Source organism: Glycine max, chromosome 8, assembly GCF_000004515.6.
Source record: "Glycine max cultivar Williams 82 chromosome 8, Glycine_max_v4.0, whole genome shotgun sequence".
Taxonomy (NCBI): Eukaryota; Viridiplantae; Streptophyta; class Magnoliopsida; order Fabales; family Fabaceae; genus Glycine; species Glycine max.
In genome coordinates, this window is record NC_038244.2 from 44,328,534 (window position 1) to 44,341,611 (window position 13,078).

General features: G+C 31.5%; 1 protein-coding gene and 1 pseudogene across 1 annotated transcript; both read left to right on the forward strand.

Moving 5' to 3' along the window:
* Positions 1 to 1,882: 1,882 nt before the first annotated feature.
* LOC100790312 (ABC transporter G family member 26-like) lies at positions 1,883 to 5,471 on the forward strand (annotated as a pseudogene).
* Positions 5,472 to 8,827: 3,356 nt separating this feature from the next.
* Positions 8,828 to 12,162, forward strand: LOC100819024 (uncharacterized). The gene is made up of 2 exons (XM_003532138.4): positions 8,828 to 10,879; positions 11,526 to 12,162. Exons 1-2 carry the CDS (start codon positions 9,023 to 9,025, stop codon positions 11,634 to 11,636), a joined length of 1,968 nt encoding a protein of 655 aa, XP_003532186.1. The 5' UTR covers positions 8,828 to 9,022; the 3' UTR covers positions 11,637 to 12,162.
* The last annotated feature ends 916 nt before the right edge of the window (positions 12,163 to 13,078 follow it).

Consider the following 13,078-nt stretch of genomic DNA (forward strand, 5'->3'; position numbering starts at 1 on the left):
GTCGTATGTCTCGAACAATATTTGATGCATGAAATGTTTTTTTCTTTTTTAAAAGTATTGTAGTTACAAGATAAATATTTATTTTATACATTAATTAAAATTTATAATAAAAAATAATTTTGAATATACAAATTATATTTTAGATCTTTGATAAAAAAATAATCTAAATCACAAATATTTAAAAGTTGATTAAACTAAAACAATCTCATACTAATTGATTTTCATAATAATTATTTTTAAAATTATATATGAAATGATTCTTAATTAATTCAGAGACTAAAAATCCTTACATTGACAAAGCGCAATTATTAAAGTCTTTCAAAAAGTGATATTAAAATATTTTATACTTCAAAAAAATTATTACTATTTATTAAATATAATAATTATTTTTAGAAAAGATTTTCTGTTTTCTATTTTATTTTCATTATATTTGACTTTCATAAAAAATATTATTTTATTTTCATTTTTAGAAAATATTTTAAACTTTTAATTATAAAAAAATAACTGTTTATTTTCATTTTTTTTACTTTGAAAATAAGAAATAAGGTAAAAAAAAATGGATATATGTTAATAATTAAAAATATTGTTTTTCCAAAATATATTTTAAACTAAACAGCTCATTGGTTCTTACGAATTCACTTCATTTAACGTTGCCTGTGAGAAAGATTCTTCTAGATAGAATTTCCGTTAAAGGCTCAATGATTGTAATCACATTCTTTGTGAAATAATTGTTTTACGAAAAGCAAACCAATGAGTGGTATATATCTAACGGAATGCGAAAATATTGATGGAAGTGAATTTTTTACATGCTCAGTCAAACCATATTTTATTCATTTTCTTGACATGTTTTTATGCGTATCATAATGGTTGAAAAATGCACCGAAATTTTTTGATAATGGTTAAAGGGTATGAATCACGACAGCAACAAGTTGTCATGAAAAGTGTGTCACACCAACCAAACTTTTGCTTCTATATATAAGCTTAATATTATTGGTTTGTTACAGTTAACTACTTGAGTCAACACATCAAAATTCCGTGGCTAGACTTTGCCTCAAATTAACTAGCTCTTATATATTTACTATTACTTCCTTCACCATGGAAATTGGGAGAGAGGATGAGATTGTGGGCATGTCAATGTCACCCCCCATTAGTTGGTTCCACTAACAATGACTCTTGACACAACAATGAGATCATGTCTCATGCATATCTTCAGATCATAAGTACGCAGAGATTGACATAGAAATTGAAGGTTTCAATTTGGAACAAAATTGTCCCCTCCCCATATTTCTCAAGGTACTAGGGGCTAATGACTTTAAGTTGCACGAGAGAAGAATGTTACATTATACTTTCAAATTCATTCTTTACTTTGATCCGTGAATAGTATATATATCGTGTAAAAAATTTTTAAGTTGTTATTTAATTACAAATGATTATATATGATAACTACCTTAAAAATCATACTTATCATTTTTTCTAATTAGTTGACATGATAAACTATTTTTATATACAGTATCATTGGCTTATTATCTAAATAGGTCTCTTTTAAAAAGTGTGTTGATATTTTAGAGAATAAACGAATAACAAGTAAAGTGATAATAAAAAAAAGTGTGTTTAGGAGAGTGTGATAGTTGCATTCCTCTTCTATAGTTGTATGTGTTCATTTCTTTGTTGCATATGGACCAAAATCAGAATCAAATAACAACTAACAATTGCCATTACATTTTTTTGGGGTAAGCCAACGAGAATCTTAACTATACTATTTTGATTGTTTTAAATCTTTTACACTTCATTTCTCATTGATGTGCAGTTTGAATGCAGGAGCTCCCTAACTATAGGGAATCTCAATCCATGTTACTTCAAGTACTTGATCCTTTTATAGAACATGAATGTGTGCCAATACTTTTCATTTTCCTTTTTTACCCTGCCTGCTAGGATTGGATTTGTGATACAAGAGGATGTGCTTTACCCACAATTAACTGTTGAAGAAACTTTAGTCTTTTCCGCACTCTTGAGGCTGCCAACCCATATGAGCAAGCAGCAAAAATATGCAAAAGTGGATACCACTATCAAGGAGCTAGACCTTGAAAGGTGCGTTTTGAACCACATTTTAATATGTGCACCATCATCAGTGCATGTGAGAATTAAACATAAGTTACTTAGAATGAAAGGCATAAAAAAATGTTTCCTTAAATAATCTCTTGCATAACCATAGATGTCGCCACACAAAAATAGTTGGAGGATATCTCAAAGGCATATCAGGAGGAGAAAGGAAGAGAACCTGCATAGGCTATGAAATTCTAGTTGATCATTCACTGTTGCTACTTGATGAACCAACTTCTGGCCTTGATTCAACCGCAGCAAACAAACTCCTTCTCACACTTCTAGGACTTGCTGAGGTAACTATAACTAAATTTGATAATGTTCCATTGTGATAAATTGCTCAAATGCACAACACTAGAAGTCTAGAACCTAAATGCATAAACATGTATGTTGAGAGTTACATTTGATTTACTTGTAGGCTAGAAGGACTATAATTACAACAATACATCAGCCATCCAGCAGAATCTTTCACATTTTTGACAAACTTCTAATATCAGAAGGCTATCCTGTTTGCTATGGAAAGGCTAAGGACACAATGGAGTACTTTTCATCCTTGAGATTCACCCCACAAATTCCAATGAATCCTGCAGAGTTCTTGCTTGACTTGGCAACTGGACAAGTGAATGACATACGTGTTCCAACAGATATCTTGCAAGATCAAGAATCTTCTGACCCTTCAAAAGTTGTTATTGAAGTAGGATTTTCCGTAGACTTATATATTAATGTACATGTTCAATCTCTTACCTTGTTATTGATTGTTTCATGATTATGTTAGTATCTACAACTCAAATACAAAACTCTACTGGAGCCAAAAGAAAAAGAAGAGAACCATAGAGGAGCAAACACACCAAAACATTTTCAACTAGCCATTCAGGTTAAGAAGGAGTGGACATTGAGTTGGTTGGACCAATTTGTGATTCTTTCCAGGAGAACATTCAAAATAAGATGCAAGGACTATTTTGATAAGCTAAGACTAGTTCAAGCACTTGGTATTGCACTTTTGTTAGGGCTCCTTTGGTGGAAATCTTCAACCAACACTGAAGCTCAGCTTAGAGATCAGGTTATTGCCATGCTATTACTTTTCTCACGTTACAAGATTGATCTTCTAATCACTATCTTTATTGCAGGTTGGTTTAGCTTTCTACATCTGTATATTCTGGACATCTTCATGTATTTTTGGAGCAGTCTATGTCTTTCCATTTGAGAAGTACTATTTGATAAAAGAAAGGAAAAGCTGACATGTATAGACTAAGTGTATACTATGCATGTAGCACTCTGTGTGACATGGTGGCACATGTTTTATATCCTACTTTTTTCATGGTCATCTTGTACTTCATGGCTGGCTTTAAGAGGACTGTTGCTAGCTTCTTCTTGACACTATTCACTATTCTGTTAATTGTCATAACAAGTCAAGTAAGTCATGTCAATACTCAAAATGAATGAGTTAGCGGTTTATTAATTATTCATTTGTTAACATTTATAGTTTTGTTACCAGGGAGCAGGAGAACTATTTGGAGCTGCAATCATGAGTGTTCAAAGAGCAGGAACGGCTCCTTCTTTGATACTACTGTTATTCCTTCTCACAGGTGGCTACAATGTCCAGGTATATACAATTGAATATTATTAGTAATTAAATATTTATGTAGCAACAACTAGAATGTATGTATGTTCTGCAATTAATGTAATTTAATATTTAGCACAAATAACTTCTTTTTATTTTAATTAATTATGTTTCCCTATTTCTTATATTATTAATTATTTTTTCTGTGGCTAAATTACTCCTTATTTGCTCTTCTATTTTTTTTTATAATTTGTTTAACTTGATATCTCTATTATTAAAATGTTAAGCATGGTCCTCTTATTATCAAAATATACTTCGTGTGGTCCTATCGGTTATTTTTTTTCATTGACGACGACGTTAGCCTAACAATGACAGGTCCTCTAATTAGCTATTTCATTTTTCATCTGACTAGGGTAATGTCGTTAATGACAAAATAAGCACAAAAGACTACAGTATATATATTTTGGTATTAGAGGACCATATTTAACATTTTAATAATAAAAGTTTCAAATTAAAGAAAAAATCGAGGGATTAAAAGAATAATTTATACTTTTTATTCCGTAAACAATCTTTAGACTCTAGAGTATCATAAAGTTAATTGTATTTTAAGAAATGTTAATAACATAGAAATTCATGGGAGACTCACTAAATAACATGAGTCCTACTTTTTTATTTAATGGATTCCGTACATTATTTATTCCCTTCAAACTTTTTAGAGAATTTTAACTAATAATAATAAGCAGGTTAAATTATTTATTTAGTTCCTATAATTTTAACATTTATATTTTTTTTGTTTTTATAGTTTGACACTGATCTTTTTAGTTTCTATAATTTAAAAGTATTATTTTTAGTTCTTATGATTTATATTTTAATTTTCTTTTAACTCCTATAGTTTGAAAGTGATTTTTTTAGTCCTTATAATTTGTATTTTAATTATCTTTTAGTTCTTACTAAAAAAAATATAAAAATAATTAATTACAAATTAGTTATAAGTTATCAATTATTTTTTTATTGTAAATTATCTTGCAATAAATTAGTTACGAATTATTAATTAATATTTTTGTAGTTAATTGTAATTGACAAGTTTACTCATATTTTGATGATAAAAACTAAAAAAGAATTAAAATATAAAAAATAAGAACTAAAAATATCACTTTCAAACTATAAAGACTAAAAAAGAATTAAAATGCAAAATGATAGAGACTAAAAATATCACTTTCAAACTATAAAGACTAAAAAAAATTAAAATATAAATTATAAGGACTAAAAAAATTACTTTTAAACTATAAAAACTAAAAAATATAAATAATAAAATTATAAGAAATTAAACCTAAAAAAAAGTATATATTACAAAAATGTGTTAGCATTATTAACATTTTTTCATATGCATTGCAGATATATTCATTCCTTATCTAGATCTTTATAATTCAAACATAAGTGACTAGTTTGAGGAATGAGTTGAATATCAATGTTGTGGTCTCTTTTTCACTCATTTACATTCTGCAGCACATACCAAAGTTCATGAAGTGGTTGAAGTACTTGTCCTTCATGTACTATGGTTCAGGCTTCTTTTAAAAGTGCAGTATTCAGGTGACCAATTATATGATTGTGAAAGCAAAGGAGGGTGCAGGACCCTGCAGAGTTCACTTACATTTGGCATTGTAAACTTGAAAGGTGGAAAAAAACAAGTGTGGATTCTTCTGGCCATGGCCTTAGTCTTTCGGTTGTTAGCTTACTTGTGCCTTCGTAGAAGAATTGATCATTCCAACTAATCTATGATGGAGTTCATTGCTTGAGATCTATGCTAATAATTTACTATATACGTACGATTTGAGAGAAGAAATAAAAACCATAGAGAGTTACTCAACAATTGTTTTGTTGATGAAGAATAGGCATTGAGAAACAAATACTAAATTCACTCTTTATCAACCAAATCGCTGATTTTTTTTTTTTCATTTTATTATCTATCCCTGTTGTATTATGTTTCGTCAAACATGTGATTTGATTTCTTGATTATAGCCATTGGTAGTTTTCATCATACAATGTAACCCTCTCCACTAATAAATGTAATTTTCAAATAGCTAAGTTCTATTCCTCGTTTTTCTTTAAAAAAAATTAAGTTTAGAGTTCAAAAGTTTGACTAGTTTTTTTTAATAGAAAGTTTGACTAGTTTTTTTTAATAGAAAGTTTGACTAGTTTTATTTAACCATACAATGTCGACTAATTATGATTTGTATAATATACACAATATATTAAATTCATTAAATCTCGGACAAAAAAGTTTAACTTCATTCAATGTATAATATTTGACGGAGTGATGAATGATGTTTTAGTTACAATTTTTTTTAATGGAACTTTAACGGAAAATTAAAAAAAAAAGAGTAAATTATTATATATTTGAATCTAACAGGGAGGCTAAGTATACTTTTTAACGTAAGAAGGTAAGATAATGTAATATTTGTATATCTGAGGGGAAGGAAATATAATTTACTCTGAATTTTATTAGTATTATTTTTCAATATAAAACCTTTTTACTTTTAAATTTAAAATTTTCCAACAAGTATTAAATATATTAATGATCGGAAATTGTAAAAGTGCATTAAATTATTTGTTTTTTTATATTATATTGTAATTGATATTTTCTTGTTCTGGTTCTCAATTACTCGATGTAACACCTTTTTGAGAGATCAACAGTTCAACTAAGTGATGCATGAATTATATGACAAGGATCATCCTCACAGCTATAATTCTTCATCTTCATTCATGAAAAGTCATTACAAATTAAAACAATCATGGCCTAAATTGACTAGTAATTATATTTAGAGGACTAATTAATCACGGTTTGTAGAGTGAATTTATATCGTTCTTTATCTCCTTTATTTGTGAAGTATCTTGCTCATTTCCAGTGTCCAAGATCTCCAACAATGAGTGAAGGCTTGTTTTTTGTTGTAGCAGATACTAAAATTTGTAATGTGATTGAAGCACATATTGGTCATTCATGTCCTATGATCTTAGACCCTTTATAAGTGACGGATCCATGAGACCAATTATGTGATTGTGCAAGCAAGGGTCCCTACTGATGTCACATATTTGACATTGTAAACTTAAAAGGTGGCTTAAATAAAGTATATAGGTTCTGCTAGTCATGGTCGTCACATGCATGCTTCTAGTTGTTGGCTTGCATTATTTATGTCTCGGTAGAAGAATTCATGTCTGAAACTAATTTGTAAATTGTGATCAATTATGTTAGTAATTTGCCACACTAGGATCATTTGAGGGTAATGTGTGAACCTATAATTGCACTTAATAAGAATACATGTATTTTTTTATTATATATATTTAGACTATGTTTGGATTGATGCTTGAATTTTTGTTTTACAAATTCTAATGCATAACAAGAATTTCAATGTGCATCAAACGAAGAAGAAAAAACAGTTGTTTTCAAAGTAGAAGCACTAATGCGCTTTTAATTTTAAAGTTTTCTAATTTTAATCTAAACATACACGTATTCTACATCAAACTTGTGATTTGGTTTCTATAATTATTTCACCCGACCTATGTGAACTTCTCTATGGTGTAGTTTTCAAATGTGAATTAAGTTTTTTCCTTGCATTTTTTAAAATAAAAGTGTTTGGAAAGTTTATTGATTTATTTTGATTAAATAATGCCCACATTAATTATGAGATACAATAGTACAATGGGTTTTTTTTGCCAGACAAATTAATAATACTTTTAACAACCTTCTGGTTGGGGAAATAAAAGACAACTCAGAGTTGTTAGTGAACAAATAAACAAGCATAAAAGATTAAAGTCATAAATAAATAAACAGAAGGTGTTATCAACCGTATTTACTATACATAAAATGGACCTTTCATCATTTTTTAAGTAAGACAACTCACGGGCAACGGAACATTCCACAAGTCATTCATATTAAAAAAATAAAGAAAATCTCAGGTATCTTTCCGATATTATTAAGAAACTAAAAAAATATTTATTTAAAATGTTTGAAAAAATGTGCTAAATATTATATTTTTAACACTCCTCATTTATATTATTACTTAATGATGAGTGAATAATTTGAACTAGAAATAATATTTATATTAAAAAATATGTCTCATACTTATAAGGATAAAACACTTACGATATTATTAGAAACTGATGTTTTTAATAAAATTAACATTAATTGATAAAAAAAAACTTAAGATAAACACAAACAAATGAAAATTACTAGTTTTAAGCTTTTGCGCTATTACTAAATCATAACTAAAGACAAATATAACTGACATAACTCAGTTCTTTCAAGAAAAGAAGAAAAAGCATTTTTTGCATAAATATGAAGAAAAAAACACAACTAACTATATAAGAAACAACTAGCAAGTGATTGATGTAAATGAAATTAGATTAGACCACTAATATTTTTTTAATAAAAATTAGTCATTAATCAACTTAATAAATATTTTTACACTGATAGTGTGATTGTCCAAAGTGTATACGATATTTATACATAACTAAATTTAGTGTCTATTTAATAATTCATTTTTTATATCAAATATGATTCTAATTTTAAGTTTGATTATGAAACTTAATAAACTAAAAGTAAATTATTAAAAGGAATTATTAAAACGATTTTAAAAACATAAAAGTTAGAAATCCTTTTTATAAACACAAATTAAATAAGCTTTGTATAATCTTTTTCAAATCACTCTCATAACTAAATTAGAATATAAAAAGTAAAGAAAAACTACCAATCATAAAAAAAAAAAAAAAAATTGGTACAAAAGCACATACAATCGTATTTAAGGAAAGTAAGAATATAAAGCAACAAAAGTATTTCTGTTAATATTTAACACCATTAAATATCTAAGACTTGAACTCTAACAGACTTATTGATTAAACTAAACCATGGGTTAATTGATGAAATGGAAAGTGATACCTATCAAAATAAAAAATTAGATAGCCATCAAATGATTCTAATAATAAAGTGATTGTTAAAAACATATAAAAGTTAATAAATTTAGCAAAATAATATGATAATGTATAATTTTTTTCTATTTTTATAAGCAATTATAAAGTGTACCCTTTTCTATAGTTCTATCTATTTTTGGGTTTTGTTAAATTCCTGGCAGGTTCCTATGGTTCCCACGAGCTAAAAATTAAATAAGAAAAAAGAAAAAACACCAAAAAGATGAAGCCACTCATTCATCATTGATCATGCTACCCCTTTGTTGTTAGTCAAAACCATCGAGTTGCTCTGCTGTCCTCTCTCTCTCTCTCTCTCAGTTCATAATTGGAACACTCACAACAATAATCAAGCTTCTTCTCTCCTACATTCATGTTCTGCTGAATCATCACCCCACCACCATGGAACTTGTTCCATACTCCGACCCATCCTCTGCCACCCCAGCATGGCAGGATATGTTCCGATCCGCCTCCTCCCGCCACCCTACCTCCGCCCCTCCATCCCACGCGCCGCCCTCCCCCTCCCCCCCCGCGCCGCCGAATCCGCCATTCGACGCCGACCCAGATGGAAAAAACACATTTTCCGGCGATCCCCAGGTGCGCCTGGCCCTCTATATCGCCATGGCCCATGCGGGTCTCGCCTTCGCCATTTTCATTCTCTACACTTTCTCGAAGCTTCTAGAACAGTATTTGAGACCCCTTCAATGGGCAGTGTTGTGTTCTATTCCCCTAAGGGGTATTCAGCAAACCCTCGTTGCGTTTTGGTCCGAACCCCTTCATCTGGGTCTCACGGAAACCGTTCTCGCTGTTCCCGTTGCTGTTTTCAGGGCTTTTGCTGGCACACTCGTTGAGATTCGCGAAGCTTCTTTTAGAGTCATTTTGAGGAAACCGAAGCCTCAGCAGAATCGCCCTTTGAGGAAGCGAAGTGGGTTTTACAAGTTGCTTCGTTTGCTTGTGAGTTTTGGGATTTTCATCATTACTTATGAGAGGCTTGGTGGGTTTGGGGCATTGTCACTTTTGGGGTTGGGTTTTTTGTTTAGTTCGAAGAATGTGGATTCCACTATGCACGCTTTGTCCTCTTTTAGGAGCCTTAGTTTCAGGCGTAGTGCTATTAGTGCCTTTTTCACTAGAGGGATATTGAGGAAGTTGAAGATTATTGTGGCAATTGGGCTAATTGTTTGCATGATTGTGGGGTTTTTGAGTGGGGTGATTTTCTTCTCTTATAAGATTGGTGTTGAAGGGAAAGATGCAATGATTTCATTGAAGTTGCATGTGGAGGAGAACAATTATGCTGAGAGGATTGGTGTGAAGAAGTGGATGGATGATAATGATGTTGCTGGGGTGGTGGATAGTTACACTACAAAGATATATGAGACTGTGTCTGATCAGATTGATGGGTTGGCTGTGCAGTATAACATGACTGAATTTGTGACTGGCATTAAGCATTTTGTGATATCTACTCCGGTTAACTCTTCAGCGCCTTCGAAGGCGTTGATGACTCCCTCACCGTATGCTGAGAAGTTCTTGAGCTTGAAAACCCGGGTTAGGAACCGCGAGTGGAGCCAGATTTATACAGAGGCTGACTCGATTTTGCGCGAGCTTGTGATCACTCGCGAGGATTTGGTTGAGAAGGCAAAAGGGTTTGCCTTCAAAGGAATGGATGTGTCTCAGCGGATTTTCGCCAGTAGTAGAACTGTGCTTGGAAGCAGTACTAAGTTTATGTTCTCCATCGCGAATTCCATAATCTCTGGAGCTGCAGAGGTTTTCAATTTTGTGTCCCAGTCGATGGTATTTATTTGGGTTTTGTATTACCTCATCACATCAGAGAGTGGTGGAGTGACAGAACAAGTGATGTACATGCTTCCAATTTCAAACTCCACTAGGATCAGATGTGTTGAGGTTTTGGATAAAGCTATTTCAGGAGTCCTTTTGGCCACTGCTGAGATTGCATTTTTTCAAGGGTGTCTTACTTGGCTTTTGTTTAGGTTGAACAAAATACATTTCTTGTACATGTCAACCGTGCTTGCATTCATAAGTCCTCTCCTGCCAATATTTCCATCTTGGCTTGCAACAATCCCAGCAGCGGTGCAACTAGTGTTGGAAGGCAGATACATAATGGCCATTGTGTTGTCTATTGTTCACCTTTTTCTCATGGACTACGGTGCATCAGAGATTCTAGAAGACGTGCCGGGGAATAGTGCATATCTCACTGGGTTGAGCATCATTGGGGGAATGACATTGTTCCCATCTGCTCTGGAGGTAAACTTTCACCTTCCTTGATTTAGTCTTCTGATCATTATAGAAGCATCAGTCTCTCACTCTTGGTGCTTCATGTTTAGCTGAATCGTAAGGTTTCCACCACCCTTCTTGTTTCTCTGCATATAGAAATTAACTAGTCTTTAATTTTAGCTTTTTATGTCAACATGCTTCTTTTGGAGATTCCTGTTTTAAATTGGAAAACTGGTTTACCTGCATAGCTTGTTTAAAACTCTTAGTTCTAAGCTTAGAAATGTGACTACTAGGTTGATGTGGTTTTCTCTAAACTGAAATTATGCTAGCTACTTTTGTAAATAATGTGCCAGTGCACTTGGGAATCCAATGAACTGCTAATATAACTCCAATTGATTTATAAAGTAGTTCTGATTCTTTTGAGGCTAAGTTTGATTTACCAAGATAAAATTTTAGCCGATTGATCTTCATTCAACAATTTTGATTGATCGAATGCCTAACTGTGGGAAGAATCCAGATCAGGCCTGAAATTTCCTGTTGAGACATTAATTTCAATGTTGTAACAGTTCATTTTTCTGATGTTCTGGTTCACTCTATCCAGTACCTTGTTATTAGATGCATTTCTCTTGCATCCAATTACATTATTACATTGATTGAAGGGTGTGTTGTTCTTCAGGGAGCAATTATGGGGCCATTAATTACCACAGTTATGATTGCACTGAAGGATTTGTATGCTGAATTTGTTTTGCAAGAACCTAAGGACAAGTCCAAGCAGAAAGCCAGCTAGCTAAGCTTCTACTACCTGTGTCTATAAAAACTACTTATTTGCAGTTGAAGTTTGGTGTAACTGCATGCTCTTTGCCATTGTTGATGGAGTTTGCCTTTAGATTTTTGAGTTGCCCATATAGTTATACAATTTCATTTTAGGGTCTTGTTGACTAGTGTTCCTAGACTATTGGTTAAGGAACTAAAAGGAGAAGTTTTTAATATGTAAATCATAGGAAAGTATAAAAAAAAATCATGAAGAACGCAATTTTATGCCTTCCAATAAAAAACCTTAGTTCCTTAACCCGTGTCCTCGGGACACTTGTTAGCATTTGCCTTCATTTTATATGTATCATTAGATTATTATAATTGAAAAAAATAGGGCCTACTTTTTGACGTCATTTTATTCATTTTATTAGGGGTCATCAAATACTTTCACTTGGTGGCAGTGTTTGTCAAAATTGTACACAATTTGTATTTTGTTCCTCCAACAAATTTTCTTATTCTTTGTACCAAAAGAGAAGAGACTCATGCAAGCTTTTCAGAGATATGATGCGACCTTCATTATTGGTGGATTTAGTCATGAAGACGAGTTTTTACTAGCATCAGTATTTGCATTAATTGTATGCATTAATTGGCAACTTAGTGAGCGTGCATTTATATGTACACTGATCACCATATATTTTGTTTCACTTTCGTGCATTTATATAACAAGATTTTTGCATATACTTTGCCATTTGTAGGCAAAAGTTTCATACCAAAATAAATACTGGAAGTGGTGCATTTTGATTCCACTAAAAAGGGAAATAAGGAAACATTCCAATCTGTATTGTTTATATGCTAAACATTATTACCTTTATATTTCAACTCACTTTCTTGATTTTGATAGAACAATGGTATATAGTAAGTATGTTTTATAATAAGTTTGTTAATACTAAATATATTTTAACATGTATAATTTTGTTAGTAATTAATAAGTTATAAAAATATTACTTTGAGTGATATAAGTAGCGTTTAGTGAAGGTGTTAAAACAAAAGAAAGCATTAGTTCTATTTTATTTGTGGTGCCTTTTAAAAATATATTATAATAAAAACATACGATCAAAACGTGATACACATTGATACGACTAAAAAAGGGTAGAACAAAAAAGAAATAGAAGAAGATAGAATGTTTTGTTCTATTTCATCCACTCACCAAACTTTAATGTTCAATTTTCAAAGATGTCTCCTTTGTCGTGTTCAGAGTCCTGGTGTAGCGGTAAAGTTGTGCCTTGGTGACTTGTTGGTCATGGGTTCGAATCCGGAAACAGAAGTTGTGCCTTGGTGACTTGTTGGTCATGGGTTCGAATCCGGAAACAGCCTCTTTGCATTTGTAAGGGTAAGGCTGCGTACATAAACTGATTTACTAATAGGCTAGTGAGGAAAAATTCTATGTTATACAAAGGCCAAAATAGAACTCTGGTT